This window comes from Peromyscus eremicus, chromosome 5, assembly GCF_949786415.1.
Source record: "Peromyscus eremicus chromosome 5, PerEre_H2_v1, whole genome shotgun sequence".
NCBI lineage: Eukaryota > Metazoa > Chordata > Mammalia > Rodentia > Cricetidae > Peromyscus > Peromyscus eremicus.
This window is the reverse complement of record NC_081420.1, coordinates 134,674,006-134,693,864: the sequence shown is the minus strand read 5'-3', so window position 1 is coordinate 134,693,864 and position 19,859 is coordinate 134,674,006. Positions and strand designations below refer to the sequence as shown.

The following is a 19,859-nucleotide window of genomic DNA, read 5'->3' as shown; positions in this document are numbered from 1 at the left end:
TGAGTCAATATCCCCACAGGTAGAAGCATGGTAGTAGAGAAACATTGTTTTCTCTTAGAGAATCTAGTTGATGAGTACACAGAAGCCAGTCTCTACTCTCTGCATGGCCCAGCTCAGAGCCAGGAGAGGAAAGTTCCAGGATTATCTATTTTGTCCTCCAGCACACTTACTACAGCTTATTGTCCACAAAATTACCTCCAATCCTCATGCTAGACTCCACCTGCTCACCCAGGGCCATCTTCCTCTCCTTGTGGACTCCACTTGGTCGTCACTTGCTATTCCCACCTGGGCCTTGTGCTCTGGCCTCCCTGGGTCTTCTCATAGTCTCTTTTCTCTGTTTCATATACTCTCTTCCAATCTTGCCTTATTCCCCCCTCCCCATCTGTAAATCCAGTTCTTCCATGATCACACCAGTTAGAAAGCCTCACTCCGTCAGACTCTCCTATAGCCCTTCCTGTCCTCTCCCAGGATGAAACCTCTTTCACTCCAGAGTCAGGTCAAGTGTGTCTGTGGCCCTCCTTCTACTGGGCCATTCCTCCATTCGAGACAAGGGGACATACTTCCTGTTCACCCACTCACCCAGCCCACACCGGGTCCATGACAGGTAAATGCTTCCAGTGGCTTTTGAGAGAGAAACTGAAGGTCACGTTCATTAGAAGTTCTCTGTTTACAACCTCTTGGCTTGGATACTTTTATACCTCCAACTCCAATTTATTCATTCCATCATTCTTATGAGTTATGAAGAATTATTTTCTTCATTTTTTATGTGAGAAGAAACCATGGCCTAGAGAGTTGAGGTGACTTGTTCAAGGTCACATGCATAGATAATGGGATAACTTCTGGAACCCAGGTCTGGTCTTGCCATTCTGATGTGTTCTTTTTCTTCTCCCTGTCTGCCAGGGCATCTGTCCTCACCACCCATGGTGGACACTGTTCATGGCAAAGTCCTGGGGAAGTATGTCAGCTTAGAAGGATTCGCACAGCCTGTGGCTGTCTTCCTGGGAGTCCCCTTTGCCAAGCCTCCTCTTGGATCCCTGAGGTTTGCTCCTCCACAGCCTGCAGAGCCCTGGAACTTCGTGAAGAACGCCACCTCCTACCCTCCTATGTAAGCCGCTGGGGTGGGCCTGGGTCTCGTTCCACAGGGACATCTGTCTAGTGATGCAGAAAGGAGTCAGGCAGTTCTGTGATCAACTAGGTCTTGTCTGGAGTCCTTAAGAACACTGCAGAAATTAAAACAGTCCAGAATTGTCACAGCTTTTTAGAGCCTTGTTCACCATGCATTTGTTTAGCCTGTCTTGTGAGTCCGGCATGCCCTGGGAGTATGAATCCATGAGCAAAGTAAAAAATGATCTTCAAGATACTTGCTCTCAAGAGACAATGAGTAAACTAAGAAATGAGTTAGAGAAAATGCTAAGTGCTTTGAGGAGATAAAAAGTCGAAAAGCAAGATTCCACCTGTTCTGCCTTAAATGGTGGGGGTGTGGGTTGGTTAGAATATATGTGGGCGAGGGATAATGGGGGGTCACTGTAAATTCAGTCTCGCTACTTAGTCACAAGCTGACTGGTGCTCGGTGTTTCTTAGACACTGTGGCCCTTGAGTGAAGAAAGCTGGATATCCCAGGAAGCCTGGGCACCTGCCAAAGTCAGATCAGACACCATCCATCTTCTCAGGTCCTTTGAAGGTTTCCAGAACCCCACTTCTTTTGGTCTTCTAACCTTTCTTTCCTTTTAAAGTAACACTTATTCTTTTCGTTTCCTGATTGTAAGTATAAAGCAAACAGTTTGCAAAACATTGTTGGGCAATCCAGGAATGGAGACAGGAAAACTCAAATCCCACACCATGTCGTCACCCAGACAGAACTGCAGGAACTTTTCAGCTGTGCTTTCTCGTCCTGTATCTGTGTATACTTTCTCCCTGATCATAGACAGAGGCACTGTGCCTGATTCTTCACTCATTTATAAGATTATCATCAGTATCCTCATCATTATCACAGCCTGATGTTAAGAAGCTGCCTTAATTTTGCTATTGAAATACAGTTTATTTACTCAGTTCCTTTTTGGGTGTCATTGAGTTGTTTTTTATATTCTTGACAAAATGAATAAGAATATTGTGGGTACGTTTTAGCCACATAATTACACACTTTCATGAATATTTTAGTCCCAGAAATGACATTACTGAGTCAAATAATATATGCTTTTGGCTTAATTCCCCTTCATAAATATTCTAAATATACATACTTCTTTCATTGATATATGAAAAAGTCCTTATTTAGCAGATGCTTGCCAATGCTTGGACTTAATCAAGGAAGCTTGTTTTGTGGTTACTGAATAAGGAAAATACTAGTATAAAATCACAGTAATAATTTATAGCGTCAGATCTTTGGGTTATGTTTGTTTAAATTATTGGTGATGTTTAACTCCTTTCCTCTTTAATATTTTAAAATTAAAATCTGTTATGAATATTATTCCCCTTGCTATTGTTGACATAGGGCACATTCTCTAAGATGGAAACCAGAAATTTCTCTCTAGTATCTCAGATTCTGCCACTTGACATCTGTGTATCAGAGATAAACACTTGATTCTGGTGTCAGAGAGCCTCAGTTTCTCCTTTTATACTAAGGAGCACATGCTTCCCTTAGCATCCACTGGGATCAGGGGACGTTGATTATACTGCACCTGAGATGTAAACGATATGTTGTCCTCCTGCTCACGGTACCTTGGGCAGTTTCTCTAATCAACCTATGCCCTACTTTTCTCATTTATAAACTGAGGATATAAAAGAACACGCGTGTGGCTAATCTGGGGCTTAAGTGAGTTACGGCATAAGGGACTTTAAACCAATACCAATTTAATCCCACTAGGAGAACTCAGTTCTCATTAATAGTTACATCTGGGAATAATCGCCAAGTCCTCTCATCAGGGAAGTCACCAATGATTACTGGGGCAGGTGGATAATAAGAACCTTAGCAGGCCAGGGCTGCAAGACCCCAAGAGACAACACTCTTCTCACCTGCACCTGGAAGATTAGGGACCAGACCAGGAAAGAAATTCACCCATTGTCACCTAGCACATTAGTCTCTGAGGCAGGACTTAGAATGCAACTCTTTATCTAACAGAGATAGGACCCCTGACCTACCATGGGCTGTCAGTCATTGGAGGTAGTCCTCCTGGTTGATGAAGTCTCTCAAGAACTAGATCATGCTTGTGTGGTAGAGAAGTAGGCCACCCTCTAGTCTATAAAAAATACCTAGCAGAAGAAAAGCCGTTGGATAGGGCAGGGAGTGCCATCTCCCAGGACAAGTCAGTGCATGAGCATCTCCTTTCGTTGACTAAGGCAGGCCAAACACTCCGGGAGGAGTAATGATGCCAGGTCTTCATCCTCTGCAGATTTAGGAGACTCTACAGAATCCAGTGGTTCCTCAGGAACCACAAAGACCCTCTTACTCTTTCATATCAATCTCATTTCCAGGCTCAAGCTTCACGGGGCAAAGCTGAGCCTCAGGTGATATGCCTAGTACCTGTCTGGTGGAACCTCAGATGTTCTCTCTCCCTCTCAGGTGCTCCCAAGATGCTGTGCTAGGGAAAATGCTCTCTGACCTCTTCACCAACAGAAAGGAGAGCATTCCCCTCACATTTTCTGAAGACTGTCTCTACCTGAATATTTACACCCCTGCCGACTTGACAAAGAGTTCGAGGCTGCCGGTAAGCATGGGGACCACTGATCTGGACCTGTGATTTCCAGCATTTGGCTTTTCTGTGCAACTGGAGGAGGATGAAGGAAACTGGGGATGGGGGCTCCATGGGCCAGGACTAGTTTGGAGATTCGGAGCATTCTGTAACTATTGGGGGTGCAAGCATTCCTTCCCTCATGCTATCCCAGTGATGTCAGCCAGACTGTGGTAGAGATTGCAGTGCATCTGGGGTGCACACCTTGCTCTTCCAAGTTCTCATGCAAACAGAAGGACAGTGACTGGTCTTAGTACTAGAGAGAGAATATGATCCCCAGCGCAGCCAAGGTACAATTTGCAGCAAATTAAAGCTGCAAAGAATCTTAGAGAAACACGATGAACTTTTTATTTTACAGACAGAGAAACTGGGGCAGTGACTGAGGAAAAGGATGTCAACCATTAGTGATAAAGGATAAGAGATTGGGTTTTCTGATCTTCAAACCAGTGTCTTGGTCATGAGCTACGAATTACATGAGGCTGTTCCACAACACACAGCTATCACATCTAAAACCTTTTACTGTCCAATGGCAGTGTGGAGGATGCAGAGTGAGGCAGTGTTAGCAGTACAGTGGCCAAGCATTTGGGTCTTATTTGTAGCTCATTTCCCTCCTCATCTCATCACAGGCTGGTGACCCAGTGAGTTAGAATTTTCCAAATAAATGAAGGGCCAGAAATAGGGCTGGCTATTAGTTGGAGGCTGAAGGTGAAGAGGCTGCTAGAACAGAAAATGACTCATGGGTGGAAGAGGTCAGGGTATCATGACCTCCCTGAGTTGCCCTGGCTTTTAGCTGAGGAGTGAAGGGGGAGGTTGTGATCTTAGAATTCCTGTTTTGTTCTGCATGTGCATTGAAACCACAAGGAAATGAGGACAGAGCTCACTCATCCATGTATTCATCTTCTGTTGTGCACTCAGGGTACCCATATACGCCAGATTTAGAGTCACAAAGAGGAAGATCATGGGTCATTCTCATACAGCCTTGCCTTTTAATATTATAGATGTGGATTAGAGTCCAGAGTGCTCTTACCAAGACATGTAGGTTCTTATTTTCTGGAAGAAAGGAGTGGATCAGGGACACATGAATCATGATGGAAATAGAGACAGTTTATTAAGAAAGAAAAGTACTGCTAAGAATGAAGTGAGATGGAGAGCTGGAAGGGGTCTGAGGCTCAGAGGTCACCAGAGTCTCTCTTTCATAAGTCACTTACACAGTTATTCACAGCCTGGCTTTGTCAGCATTTGAAGATCACTAGATCACTGGGCCTGTCTTCCATACATGCTGATTTGTTCTAGGTAGCTTGTGGTCAAAGAGGTTTCCAGTTTTTCTTTGTCATTGATCTCTCTTATTTATCAATCTTGATGCCTCTGGAGTTCCCCTCTCTATTCTATTCTCCCATTTCAATTCTCCATGACAGCTGTGGTCCCTAAAACACTTTTTGGGATGACTTAAAGATGATAATCTGTCTTGTAAAACCTTTCCTATGCCTTTGAGAGGTATAGTTCCCACCTAAGACAGATCACAAACTCTTTCTCTACTTTACCCACTGGAGTGGAGACTTTGAATTTCCTGTAGTAGAAGTTGGCTAGAATCCCTGAATCATTAGGGATATAATTTAAAATTATCATATCCTAGAAGACACAAATTTTACATGGTTAAAAATACCAAGCCTAAACAAGTAACATGACTACACCAACAAGCGGTCCCAGAAAGGGTAAGAGCCATTGAAACCACGGCACAACTGCTCTGAGTTATTGATGTGATTTCTGTGTTATGTAGTTTACTCTTTAGAGTATTGTTGAAACAAGAGGAACAAATGTCTTGATGGTTATATATTGAGAATATGACAGGACACAAAAGAACATTTTAAAATATAAACTAAAGGTTGAATGTATTAAAAGGAAGATAGTGTGAGTTTATTACCATTGAATGCCAACAACAGTATTAAAAGAAAAGAATAATCAAGACAATTATAACATAAAGTAGGGTTACAATGTTCTCAGGTTGAAGAGTCCTGGGAGTGAATGACACTGAGAATGTATAAAAAAGTTATTTCTAATGCTTGGAGGCCAGTTCTTGGTATATGGCACAAATTGTAAGTTATTCTTTATTGGCAATTTTATAATATTATTTAAACACTCTCATGGCAGCAGGGAGTAAGAGTGAGCTACTGGGTCTGGTATGGATCTTTGAAACCTCAAAACCCATGCACTCCAACAAGGCCACACCTCCTAATCCTTCCAAAGCAGTTCCACCAACCAGGGACCAAACATTCAAATATATGAGCCTATGGGAACCATTCTCATTCAAGCTGTCCTAGAGGGAATACATAGGTCTTGAGGTAGTCACCATACAAAAGAAAGTTTAACCCACCACTACAGAGTTAACTGATATGGAACATAAATTCAGGTAGATGAGGAGTCCAGGAATGAGTATTGGGGAAAACAGCACATCATTGGTCCTTCCTGTGCCTGCAACTAAGTTATCAATGTGAAGAGCATCTCAGGGTAAGAATGAAAGGCATGTTCTTCCAGGAGACACAAAGTTGGATGGTGGGCTGAGGACTGATGAGGGGAGATGGAAGAAGATGCCTTTTGTACCCTTGCTGGGTACTGATAGACTTTGGGCATTGGTCTCCTTGAGTCAGGGTGAGGAAAAGACAACCAAAACTGATAGTTTCTAATGTTCTTCACAGTTCTGCTTCTTATGAGCCTTGCTGCTGTGTCCTGCAGGTGATGGTGTGGATTCATGGAGGTTCTCTGGTGGTGGGTGGGGCATCAACTTACAATGGACTGGCCCTCTCTGCCCATGGAAACGTGATAGTGGTGGCCATTCAGTACCGCCTGGGCATCTGGGGATTCTTCAGGTAGGTCACCGGAGACTGCACATTAGCTCCCATAATAGTCAGTTGTGTATTGATTGTACAAAATAACAAAAAGTGAATTTAGTTCTTTTTCTGGAGAGTTGAAGTCCAAGATCAAGTGGCCTCATGGTGATATCTGGTGAGACCCTTTATCAGCACTGCCACATTGCCAATACATCAACATGGAGTCTTCAGCCTCCACACCTAGCTACATCTCATGGTGATATAGGAAACCAAAAAAAGGAGCCTTGTTCTTACTATAAGAGCTTTCTCACAGATACCTTCTAAGTGTGGCACCTGATGACCTAATCACCTTCCATTGGGCCTAGTATTTTACAGGATCTGTCACTGTATATTCTTGCCACATTGGGGAGCAGTAAGCCTTGGTGACACAAACCACATCTAAGCCATAATAGCTGCCAATTCAAAGGGCCCAGCTCTAGTGATATAATCTCTCATGGAGCCCTTTGCTCAACTCTGCCCTATGTCTTTGACCTGGATAAATACCTTAACGATTATTTATTATGACATTGATAATATCATGCTTAGATTACACATGTGTCAGAGTGAGTTATGTCTCGTCACTGGAGAAGGCCCCCACTTGGTCTAGGTGTACAAGGACATGCAAGCCCTAGCCAAGGCTCACAGTTGACACTCTTCCCACATTACACACTAGCTTCATACACAGCTTTGTTTCCATGGCCCTGAGGCCTTGCACTTAGCTCTATTTCCTTCCTTTGATAATTTCCGAGATAGGTATGTTCATTCTATTTAAGTCTCTATTAAATGCCAGTGCCTCAAAGGATCCCTCCATGGTCATGAAATCTTAAATTCTGTCCTCTAGGCCTCCTTCTAGCTCCTTCTCTGCTCATTTTCATGTTCCCACTAGATGGCATTATGCTCCCTTTTCATCTGATTCTGATTTTCAGAGTGAGCTGACTGGCTGAGAATTTTTGTTTAGGTCTCAGTTGTGCTCTAGGTCTTAGGCTACTCTTGCATACATGATGATGTCTCAGCACACACTTCCTGAGAGAAGAAAGCCTCACCTAGAACAATGCTGTGAAGGATGAGGGGCAGATGTCCCTGTATCAGGGATGCAGAGCCAGCCTTTTCCAGAAAGCTCACATCAGTCAAGCTGTGGTCCTTAGAACCTGCTGTATCATATCTGTCCATACTTGCACCCTATTATCTTGCAGCACAGGAGATGAACACAGCCCCGGGAACTGGGGTCATTTGGACCAGGTGGCTGCACTACGCTGGGTCCAGGACAATATTGTTAACTTTGGAGGAGATCCAGGCTCTGTGACCATCTTTGGAGAGTCAGCAGGAGGTGAAAGTGTCTCTGTTCTTGTAAGTGTCCCCAGCACCAGGCCTCATGCCCAGGCTTTATGTGGCCACTAATAGGATCTCTTGGAGGCTAGTCAGTTCCGCCATAGCACTTTGCCCTCAGGGTTCAATTTGCTTATTGTATAATATCAGATAGTGTTGAGCAAAGGATCAGATTTTCTTTGCTCTCAGAAAGCTCAGAACTCAGCTTTATGTACTGGAGCCATAGTAATATCCAAAACTGTCTGTGCTAGTGACATACATATCTTTTCATATAAAGTCTTTTCTTCCTTGCTAATAACTTAGCATTAGGACTCACTTTACCATTCTTGGGAACTAAGGGTAGATAGAATACAAAGAGGAAGAAGCAAAAACATGAGATAGAAAGATGTTATTCAGTGGCTACAAGATAGATCTACATGTTGGGGGACTTGGTAACAGGCACAGGTTTCTTCTGCGGTTGTGGGAAGGATTTTCTATCCTTAAGAGGAAGAACAGCTGAATGAGAGGAATGAGGGGTTGACAAAGGTCGATGAGAGGAAGAATGAGAGAAGTGAGAAGTGGAGAGCAGAGCAGAGAATGTGGGACACAGACACAGTCCAGGGAGACAGTGACGTGCTATTGTGGACACTGAGGACACAGAAGGTGTTTGGAGCTGCAAGGAACTCTTCGGCTGCCCCAGGGATGAGCAGAGGATTATTCCTACTACCTCATCATTCAAACACATATTTTTTCCGTGGTTTGACAATTACAAAAACATTTTAATGTGTTTTTTAAGGCATAGTAAATGTTAAATTTCAGATAAGCCTAAAAAAGTAAAGTCGTCCAGTGTCTCATCCCCCACGCATTGTCAGTGTGGAAGTTCTGACAAATAATTTTTAGTTTTTCCAAATTTTATGCCTCTTACTTCCTCTCTGTCTCCACCTATCTCTCTCTTACCTTGTATCTTTTGAGACAAATCCTCACTATATAGTCCCAGCTGGCCTGGAACTTGCTATGTAGATCAGGCTGGTCCTGAACTCACAGAGAGCTTCCTGCCTCTGCTTCCTGAATGCTGGGATTAACAGTGAGTGCCATCATGTCTAGCTCTACCTGTTTCTATCTTTACCTCCCCATGTAGGCTGTCTTTGTCATCTATCTATAATTTTTAACCACTTCCTTTTAATATTATAATACAGTGTAAATATTTCTCACCTTTTATAATTGAATGGTATTCCATGGTTGGGATGAAATTATTCTACATACCCAATCCCTAATGATGAAATACTGAGTTATCCTGGCACCATTTTGTAGCAAGAATCTTCAGCTGGATAAGTCATAGGCCTTAGGGGCGAGTGTACTACTGTTATCTTACTAAATGAACATAATACTTAAGCAACCTGTAAGAACTTATTATTATATCTAGAGGTTAGTGTATCTCTCAAACCTCATCAGAGAAGCATATTTTTTTTTCAGTAGATGGTGGTTAATGCAGAGACTTGCAACTTGTCAAGGTGCAGAGAATAAGAGACTGCAGAACGCGCAGCTGCCCTAAATGAGCGGTCTATATCACATCCTCCTCCCGAGACTCACTGATCATTGCAGAAGAAGAGGTGGGAGGATTGTATGAGCCAGAGGTGGTGGATGACCACAACACAGGGATGACTGTAACAGGGATGGCACACCAGGGCAGTTGCACACATTAACTCACAGTAGCTGTGACAACATGCATCAGGCCTGTGAAAGCTCAAGGCAGACAAAGTTCAGCATGCAGAGGGGAGGATAGCATGGAGTTTCACCCCTATCGGAGGAGCTACTGGCAATTGATGGTAACAGCTGTCAGTTGTGGTGACGAGAAGGGTTAAGGGTTTCCTTAAGGTAGCAGTTCTCAACCTGTGGGTTGTGATCCCTTTGAGGGTTGAATGACCCTTTCATAGGGATTGCCTAAGACCATCAGAAAACACAGATATTTGCATTATGTTTCGTAACAGTAACAGAATGACAGTTATGAAGTAGCAACTGAAATAATTTTATGGTTGGGGATCACTACAACACGAGGAACTGTATTAAAGGGCTGCAGCATTAGGAAGGTTGAGAACCACTGCTTTAAGGGGCTATTTTCTGGTAGATAGAATAAGCTCCAGTGGATGGCTGAACCCTTAAAATTATATAGACTTTATGGGTTTAAAAAAACAAGGAAACAAAGTTGGGCAGGTAGGGAAAAGGGGTGGGCTACTGAGGAACTGGGGGAGGGGAAGTGAATATGATCAAAACTCATTGTATGAAATTCTTAAAGAACCAAAAAAGCAAATTTCATGTTGTAGATATCACAAGGAGTCTTAGATGTTTCTTTTACTGCTCCATTATCATATTTTTTTTCTTTTCTTTCCCTTTCTCTACTTTGGTTCAAACCCAGAACTTAAGGTGTATGAGCTACAACTTTAGTTCTGATTTTTTTTTTGGTTCAAAATACATTTTCATAGAGTTAATTCCAAGTAATAGAAGTGCTGAAATGGAATTTGAGGTCAGGGATTGCTAACTCTCTTTCCAATAGTTTTGGTGTTATGATCGAGTACTTAACACATACTTCCTATTCTGCTTCTTACTCCAAACTCTGGTTCTACACCAGTGAGGCTCTCTTAGGAAATTTGGCTCTACAGCGAGCCTGAGATGCATGCTGGGATACATAATTGTGTCTATAGAGTACCAAAGTCCCTAGCTGAACAGCCAGGGCCAAGATGCAGATAGAGACTTAAAGGGCAAGTGAGCCACTGACCTCTCCTGTGAATATAATCTCTATTTCTTTCTGTCAGGTGTTGTCTCCTCTGGCCAAGAACCTCTTCCACAGGGCCATTTCTGAAAGTGGTGTGGCCCTCACCCCGGGTATGGTCAGGGAAGATGTCAAACCTGTGGCTGAGGTAAGACCTATCTTGAACAGCTCTCATGTCCTTTCTTCTGCTCTTCTGGAGTCCTTGAAGTCTTTCTTGCCTAGAGAGTCAGGTCTAAACCAGATGGGGTCCCAGTGCAGACAGAGGAAGTGGACACAAGCCCCAAAAGGCACTGCTCACAAAGGAAAAACAGTGTTCTCTGATGGAATCTCACTGAATATGCAACCTACTATTGAGGGCAGGCCCCATAGATGGCCAACAGGAAATGAAACAGTGACATTTTTGGAGGTTTATTATTTATCTATTTATTTATTTATTTATTTATTTGTGTGTGTCTTATAATGCTTGGTCTGGGTATCTGGTTTCCAGTTTTGTGTTTCTATGGGATTTCTGTTTATGAATATGTGTGCCCTTGTATCTGTATGTTTGTTTCTTGTGCTTTTTCTTTGAGCTTTTTTTCCTATTTGTTATAATTATTATTAATTATTATTATTAATATGAGATATGTTGTTGTATATTATAATGAGAGAAAGCAAGAAAGAGTGTGGATTTGGGTGGGTGCAGAGGTAGGAGGATCTGGGAGGAGTCGGGGGAGGGGAAATCAGAATTGGAATAGAATATATTGTATGAAAAATAAAAGTACTCAAGGAATCCCAGAAGTGAGAACACCTGAGCAGGAAAGCCTGCAGGGCTGGACCTAAACATTTTCTCTAACTTTAGATGTATCTTCCTGTAATTTGTGCTGTCTAAGCTTCCTATAAGTTATGATGTATAGAGATACAAAATCTCCCTTTACTATATCGCAGGCACTAGCTCTCCTTATGTGACAGGTGCAATAATCACCTTCATCTATTGGTAGAAAAATTGAAAGCAAATGGCCAGAGTGGAGGAGGCTGTTGTGAAGCAGACAGTAAAATTTAAGATTCTTTGCTCTTCGTTGCCCGGAACACAGCTTGCCTTAAGTCTGCTGCTTTGACAATGTGCCCATTTTTAAAGTTCAGGTAACATAGATAGAGATATAATGCCATCATTTCAATTAAAAACAGAAGCAAACCTCTGTCAGATGCCTGTTGGTCTAGAGAATTTTCGAGTATTCTCTGCCTTCTTCAGAAATCGAGGATGGTATCAAACATTTCCGTTTATATTGATGGAGAGAAGGGGCATTGATCTTTACCTTTGCTGTTACTTTTGATTTTGCATAGCAAGTTGCTATTGCTGCTGGGTGCAAAACCACCACCTCAGCTGTCATGGTTGACTGCCTTCGCCAGAAGACAGAGGATGAGCTCTTGGAGACCACTCGGAAGTTGGTAGGTGTGCTCATCTGAGTAGCCCCACCTTGTGTCCTTGTCTCAGGACTTACTGTCTCTATTTAGCTGTACCTTGCTTTGGGTGGTCTGGCTAGGAAAGTTCTCACTTATTAGAAGCCTTTTGATTCAAACTCGGAATTCCATTATTCTGTGATATTATGAAATATCATGAATATAAGAAAGTCCAAAAGCAGCAGGATGAAAACTGTGTAATAGGGCTGGGGATGGGACCCATGTCACAGCACTGGAACAACATGGGCAAAGTCCTCAGCTCTTCAACAAAACAAAATACTACAACCGTATAACAATCTATAACCTAACCTAAAGCAATACTAGTCATCCTATTAATGTTTCATATCTATTTTAAAATATTTAAATTTCCTCATTCCACAAATAATTACTATTATGGATTTTAGAATGAGGTTATTAAGCACAATTTTTTAAAGAATGGTGCCACAATTTATCTTTGCTGCTTAAAATGTTTTCTAAGTAATAATCTAATAGTGTTTCAATTATTTAGATTTTATGAGATTCTGTCCCAATTTTGGGAATAGACCCTCTTTTTTTCCTTCCTTCCTTCCTTCCTTCCTTCCTTCCTTCCTTCCTTCCTTCCTTCCTTCCTTCCTTATTTTCTTCCTTTCTTTCCTGTTTTTGTTTTTCTAGACAGTGTTTCTCTGTGTAGTCCTGGCTGTCCCAGAACTCACTCTGTAGACCAGGCTGGCCTTGAACTCACAGAGATCTGCCTGCCTCTGCCTCCCAAGTCTGGGATTAAATGTACGTGCCACCACGTTAGGCTTCCCCCTCAACTATTTCTTTATCTGTTATCCATCCATCCATCCATCCATCCATTCATCCATCCATCCATCCATCCACCATCCATCCAGTATAGTTATTTTATTTGATCTTGAAGGTTATAATATAACTACAAAATCTCTCCTTTCTTTTTCCTCCTTCCAAATGCTCTCATTAAAACTTCCCCACTCTCCTTCAAATTTGTGGCCTTTTTTTTCACTAATAATTATTTCATAAATATTAGGGTCAGGGTTTATTATTGTAAGAGAACACTCAGGACAAGAGGCCTTACACAGAGAAAGGAAAGAACAACAGAATCTTCAAGTGATTCATGTCCTGGGATGTGGCACTCTAGAGATGTTATTGAGAACCTACACCACAGCTTTCCATGGTTCTTTATTGGCATCTTTCTGGAGCACATTTATCTTCTTGGGAGGTTAAAGACAGAGCACTCTACACTTCTATCTTTTGTCCTTAGAAACTGTCTAGTCCCAGCATTTGATTTGAATTCTGTTGCATTGACAGTGGTATGGATCCATCTTTGGACTAGTCTCTAGGTTCAGGGACATGGTGACTCAACTCACACACAGATGTCTGAACTTATAAAGTGAGAGTAGGGAAGGGTGAGGGAGGGACAAAATGATTCTCTTTTGAGAATCTACCATTCTACCTCCTGCTCTATCTCACCTTGAAGCCATTATATCCATGTTACCAAAGTCATTTTATTCTTCCTTTTTTTTTTCTTAAAGGAGAATTGAGGTGTTGTTACAAGGGGAAACGGGTAGCTAGAAAAGATAAGAATAGCCTCGGCATAGGTAGTGGGTGTCTTCCCCAGAGCTCCAGCAATCCTGGCTCTGAGTCTGAGAATCTACCCCCTTGATGCTACCTTCTCTCATTCTAGCCCATGCAAATATTCAGAGAGTTCTATGTAGGGTCCTCTTACCCTGGACCTACATAAGGAGGAGCCAGGAGGGAGGACCTGATACCTTAGGGATGACGGTTAAAGAATCAGCTTTTACATGTGGAGACCTTCTCACCAAAATCTCTGTTTCTATCTTCACAGAAACTTTTTAAGGTCAATTTACTTGAAGACCTCAGAGAGGTAAGGACCTTTGTCCTCTGAATTATCAATTTTTAGTGTTATTCTATGTTGAACTACGAATGGAAAATTTTCCTCTGTGGATTCCTTGTGTGAATACTGCTGATGCCCTAAGAGGGAAACTCATTTGTCAGGGTAACAAGACATGAGGACCAGAGTTAAGCCCTGCCTGGCTCCTACTCCAGTGCTCCCTATCAATAACTCTACATCCCCTGCTAGAGTCCCAATCTCATTTACATTTTCTTCTTCCAAAATGGCCCTGTTGGTGGGGGGAGGGAGTCTACATTAGAGCCTTCCACTGTCTATGGCACCTTCCATATCAGTGTTGGGATGTGTGTGCAGGAAAAAAAACATGTTGTGTGTTCAGATTTAAGATAAAAATGAAATTGGCAGATGATGAGAGCATTAATTAACAGCACAGAACATCCAAAAGATGGAGGAAGGAGGTGTATCTGCTTGTCTTGCTGTGGGAAAGAAGTGCTCATCTGCAGTGTGGGATAAAGCTGTAGCAGGATGGAAAGTCGGCTAAGTCTGCAAATGTGGGAGCCGATTGCCTTTTCTTTTGTTCTAAAGGCTTGGCTTTTCTTTCTTTCCCCTCCCTTACTTCTTTACTTCTTTTTGGAGATAAGGTCTCAGTCTCCAGACTGGGCTAACCTGGAACTCAGCATGTAGCTCAGGCTCACTTCAAACTCATAGCCATCCTCCTGCCTCAGGCTCCCGAGTGTTAGAATTTCAGGCATGGGCCACTCTGCCCTGCTCGTGATGATTAATTTTTTACAAAAGCATAATGGAAAACATGCTTGTGAGACTGAAGCCCAAAGGAATTTACAGTTAAGTTACTCAGGTCAGGAAAATGTTAAGCCATTTCTAGCCATCATATTTTATAAAATTTACATGTAATAATCAACCTAAACAGCATAATGTGTTTATAAACAGGAACCCCCACACAAATAAGGGCTGATGAAAACTTTGTGATCAGAGGCTCCTAGGGTTCTAGCATTCTAACTCTGGAATTCTCCTTGGAGCAGTGAGTCAATATTTGCTAATTTTATATTTACTGCAACTTCAAAGACATCGCTTCTACGAAGAGTAAGAACTCCACCTGTGTGTAGTATCTATATGTATACATACGTATTTATGTGTAAATAAACCTCAGTTATTCACATATCAAGTATATTTTAAGTCAAGATGTCCTGTGCACTCCTCTACATCATCAGTGCTAGCGCCCTGGTTGGAGTTCTGCCCTCATATCTCAGTCCCCTTGTTAGGACTCTAAGTCACTATGGCTATTGCTCGTAGCCACTGGAGTCTGGGTACTGGTTTTGCATTCACAAAGGCAGGGTGGGACATAAGCATTCTCTGGGAAGAAGTAATCACAGACACTGCATTGTTCTCTCCCCTAGAACTGCCCTTTCCTGCCTACGACAATTGATGGAGTGCTGCTGCCCAAGGCCCCAGAAGAGATTCTGGCCGAGAAGAATTTCAACACTGTCCCCTACATGGTGGGGATCAACAAGCAAGAGTTTGGCTGGCTTCTTCCACTGGTAAGAAAGTACAGACATCACACAGACATACCCCACCCTAAGTCATTCAAGGCTTCCGAGTCCAGAAGAGCTGAATTCATTGTCGTGAGTAGACATTGCCACTAAAATCTTCTCCAGGAGGTCTCAGTGTCTCCTGGAGGGTTCAGCCCTAGGAGCCCTTGTCGTGTATCTCATAATTACTCTGCTTCCTATTAAAGAATCCTGGATGGACCCGTAGAGATAATAACTGTGTCTTTCTCAGAAGGATGTCCAGACAAAGAGAAGGAGCTGGAGGTTCGGGAGAGCTGGGCCTGGCGTAATTGCTTCCAGTCTGCATATAGAGATCCAGATCTTGTGGATCTCCACACATGGTCTCAGGTGCCTCAGTGGACAGTTAAGCCAGACGCTAGTTAACGCAATAGGATAGGCTTTATGCAGTAATGTGACTGTAGTACGTTAAACAATTCAGCATGACTGGAACCCAAAGCTCTGACACTAAAAGATACAGATGACTCCAGAATGGGCTGAGTGCAAAGAGGGCACTGCAGTTGTGAGTCCAAGTGGCTACACTCAGGCTTTGTTAATCAATGATTACCCTCAGGAGAACTGTCAAACCCCTCTTCACAATAGAAATCAGAGTTGGGAAGGAAGGTGCTCATGGAATGCAAACATCTTTCTGCAGAGACTGGTAGCTTAGCCAAAACTTATCTCCCCAAATATTGCTATTCAAAGACATTTTGAATTGTTTTTAGCTTTTAGAGATTGCTTTCAGGTCTTTGAGGAAATGATTTTGAGTAGGAGATTCATATCCCAAGCAGGGAAACGGTTGGTAATTGAAGCTTTCTAGAGAACTGCACCCGAGAGCATCAAGCTGTCTTAGGCAGGCATTGTAGGGGGTCCTGCTTATCCTAGGGTACGCCTTAGGCTGCTGTGCTACTTATCCATGTTACAGTCCTGTCTCTGAGTGCAGAGGTTTGGATAAAACTAGCACATGCTGAGAGTTCTGCAGTTCTCACTGCAGAACTATTTTAGAGTCACCAAGAACATAAGCATTATGATTGATATTGGTTTCTGCTTTCAGCCTGAGTCTGAAGGGTGTGTGTTCTCTGTCCTCTGTCCCTGAGTTCTCTGCTTCTGCATACACTACCATTGTTTAAATTTTCTCTAATTGACTGGAGGACAAGTATACCCCATAGACTGACATGTCGAAACACACACACACACACACACACACACACACACACACACACACACACACACCCCTACCTTAGTATTTCTTGAATTTCTAGATGTAAGATCTTTTGTTTCATTGATATTTTTCTAATCCTTGGGAGATCTATGCTCATTGAGACCCAACAAAGAAATTTCATGCTTTTAATTGATTTGATTGGTTTTCCTGTTGTGTTCTTTCTGTTAATTCTTGAAGACTCACAGGAACTTGATAATTTTTTTTCAACAGATTATGGGATATCCACTCTCTGCAGGCAAACTGGACCAGACAACAGCCACATCTCTTCTGAGGAAGTCTAGCCCCTATCTTGTAAGAGACTTATGGGGATGATGAGAATTGACTGAGAAGCACAGAGGGCCTGAGGGCTCATCCAATGGCACAGAAAATCCAATATCACAAATATATGTAGACTTGGGGTTCTATCTCATTTTCATGCCTTTAAAAAGGGTTAACAAGGTTCATGATCAACAAAGACTTCTAAACTGGCCAAAGAAGCCACATTACTCACCATTTAAGGCCGGGGTTCCTTCCTTGATCCATTTCAGAATGTTCCTGAGGACGTGGTTCCAGCAGCCATTAAGGAGTACTTAGGAGGGGCAGAAGACCCCGTCAAAAACAAAGACCTCTTTGTAGACCTGATTGGAGATGTGCTATTTGCTGTGCCATCTGTGATTGTGGCTCGCCATCACAGAGGTGAGACCCAGGGGTTGGGTTGCAGAGGGTCACTGACATCAGTATTAGTTTCTGACCCATTTATCTTCTAGCATGGACAGACATGGACATTGTTGAGAGTTGGCCCTAAGTCTTGGTTCTGCATGGTCGGGGGTGGGTATTGTCCTGTTGTATTATCTGCTAGTAAGTAGACCACGCTGAGAAAAGGACCCAACTGCGTGCAGTTAATTTAGGAGGCGGTTCTAGAAAGCAGCAGTAAGGAGATGAGGCAGTAACACAGGAGGATGAGGAAGCTCATGTTGACTCACTGCTAAGCACATGTTTAACATAGATGGTGGAAGCTGGAGAGTTTGAGAGAACAGTCATGAGTTCCTTTTGGTGCTGGGGACCTTGATACCATCCAGATTTGTTCCTCAACATGAATTGTACAAGTGTGTACATCTGTGTCTTCTCAGATGCTGGAGGCCCCGTCTACATGTATGAATTTCAGTATCATCCCAGCTTCTCATCGGACCTGAAACCTGGGATGGTGATGGGAGACCATGGGGATGAGCTCTTCTCAGTATTTGGTGCCCCATTTACAAAAGGTAATGGCTCCTTGTTAGTTATGTGCCTTAAGATAGGAGGCTTGGACTCTGGTCTTCTTTGGGTGTCCTTGAGAGGGTTTCTCCTCTTTGATCTTAGGTTCATGGTTCATCAAAATAGAGCCAAGCTAACTTGAGCAGTCGCTAGCCTTTCCTGCTCTAATGGGCATGAAAGAGGACAGTGTTTGTGTCCCCAGCATAGTTTCTTAGAATCCAGATGTGTAACTTCACATGCAGGGCATTGCCTGAGGATGAGAGTGCCAGTAGTTTCTCACTCACAGGGGTTGGAGAAGGTTGGAATTGGCATTAACCTTGAATTGAGTATAAAGTATTTATCAATATGTCTCTATATATTTAAAACTCACATATTTTAGCTATGACATAGCTAAAATGCACTATTTGAGTATTTTCACAAATGTCTTCAGTTGCATGTGACTCATGACCTCTCTCATGGCATACCCGTATCTCTAAGCTGGATTATTCATTAGGATGTTCACATTTCTAGTATATTTCAGACTATAAAAGTTTTTTTTTTTTTTTTTGTGTGTGTGTGTGTGTGTGTGTGTGTGTGTGAGAGAGAGAGAGAGAGAGAGAGAGAGAGAGAGAGAGAGAGAGAGAGAGAGAGAGAGAGAGTTAAAGGAAGACCCATGTGCCAATAGCAATCCTACGGGAAAAGCTGGAGATGTGGTATGGAAAACAAAAGTTGCTCGCTTACTGATGGGCTACCTGCATGCTGCTGAAAGTGTGAAATCGGTCAGTAGTTTATTCAAATGCAGATTTTGACTCAGTTGATGTGGAATGAGGGTAGAGAATCCACAGTGTCAAAGGCTGGTCTGGCAGCAGTGCAGCTGACTTTTGGACCAGTATGAGCAACGGAGGGCTTTGTCCTCTCCCTCACAGGGGGTGCCTCAAGTGAAGAGATCAACATCAGCGAGATGGTGATGAAGTTCTGGGGCAATTTTGCTCGGAATGGGTGAGACTGGTGGCAGTGCTGGGCAGGGTTCACGGGAGAGGTAGGATGTGACAGGGGCACCCATGGGGAAGCGGTGGACTTTACAGTTTAAATGGATGAAGGCTTAAGCATACGACCACAGTACTTTGACAATGAGACCTCTCTAACAGTGGTCAGGCTGTCCAAATAGACGGAGTGCTCCTCCTCTCCAGAGCCATACAGCCCATGGCAACAGTATACCCAGGATCCATCCAATTTTCAGAGAAACACGGGAACCACATAGCAGATCTGAGAAACTCTGATTTTGATTCTAGGAACCCTAATGGGAAGACATTGCCTGCATGGCCGGAATACAATCAGAAGGAAGGATACCTGAAGATTGGTGTAACCACTCAGGCAGCCCAAGGCCTGAAAGATAAGGAAGTGGCATTTTGGACTAAAGTCTGGACCAAGGAGGCAGCAGAGAAGCTCTTCCAGGAAATAAAAACTGAACTCTGAGTGGGAAGCCCAGCTAGCTTTTGGGGGCCAATGCGGCAAAGGCAGTGTTAGACCATGCAGTGTTTGTGGATGAAAAGGCTTCTTACCATGGGGACTTCAGAACTGTGTGTGATGGGGTGTGGGAAGGTAAGAAAGATGGGATGTTTACCTCATGGCCTAATTTGCAGAAAACTTGAGTTCTTTTAGAGACCACACCAGTGTCTGTGTTATGTCTTTGGCTTCAAATGAACACACCCTTCTCTGGCAGAGGAGGATGAACAGAGTAAAAAGGGAAAGGGATGTAAACCACCCCAGGAAGGCAACACCACAAGGGTGTCTGGAGGAATAGTAGCCCTGAAATATAAAGGTGGATAGGCACTTTGGAGGAGGGAGGTGTGAATATTAACTAGCTCACCTTCCCTTTCCAGATGGAAATGTTTTAT

At 43.0% G+C, this 19,859-nt stretch overlaps 1 protein-coding gene across 1 annotated transcript; it reads left to right on the top strand.

Moving 5' to 3' along the window:
* Positions 1-597: 597 nt before the first annotated feature.
* On the top strand, positions 598-19,598 carry LOC131911168 (liver carboxylesterase 1-like). Its single transcript, XM_059263101.1, has 14 exons — positions 598-604; positions 901-1,105; positions 3,557-3,701; positions 6,456-6,589; positions 7,783-7,936; positions 10,705-10,809; positions 11,982-12,086; positions 13,942-13,980; positions 15,381-15,521; positions 16,960-17,040; positions 17,277-17,424; positions 17,859-17,990; positions 18,888-18,960; positions 19,254-19,598. Exons 1-14 carry the CDS (start codon positions 598-600, stop codon positions 19,435-19,437), a joined length of 1,653 nt encoding a protein of 550 aa, XP_059119084.1. The 3' UTR covers positions 19,438-19,598.
* Positions 19,599-19,859: the final 261 nt, after the last annotated feature.

Excerpts from the sequence above, each read along its gene's own strand:
- LOC131911168 (XM_059263101.1), top strand. Across the intron at positions 15,522-16,959 it reads TTGGCTGGCTTCTTCCACTG|ATTATGGGATATCCACTCTC; the intron begins GTAAGAAAGTAC and ends TTTTTTCAACAG. Across the intron at positions 18,961-19,253 it reads GGCAATTTTGCTCGGAATGG|GAACCCTAATGGGAAGACAT; the intron begins GTGAGACTGGTG and ends TTTTGATTCTAG.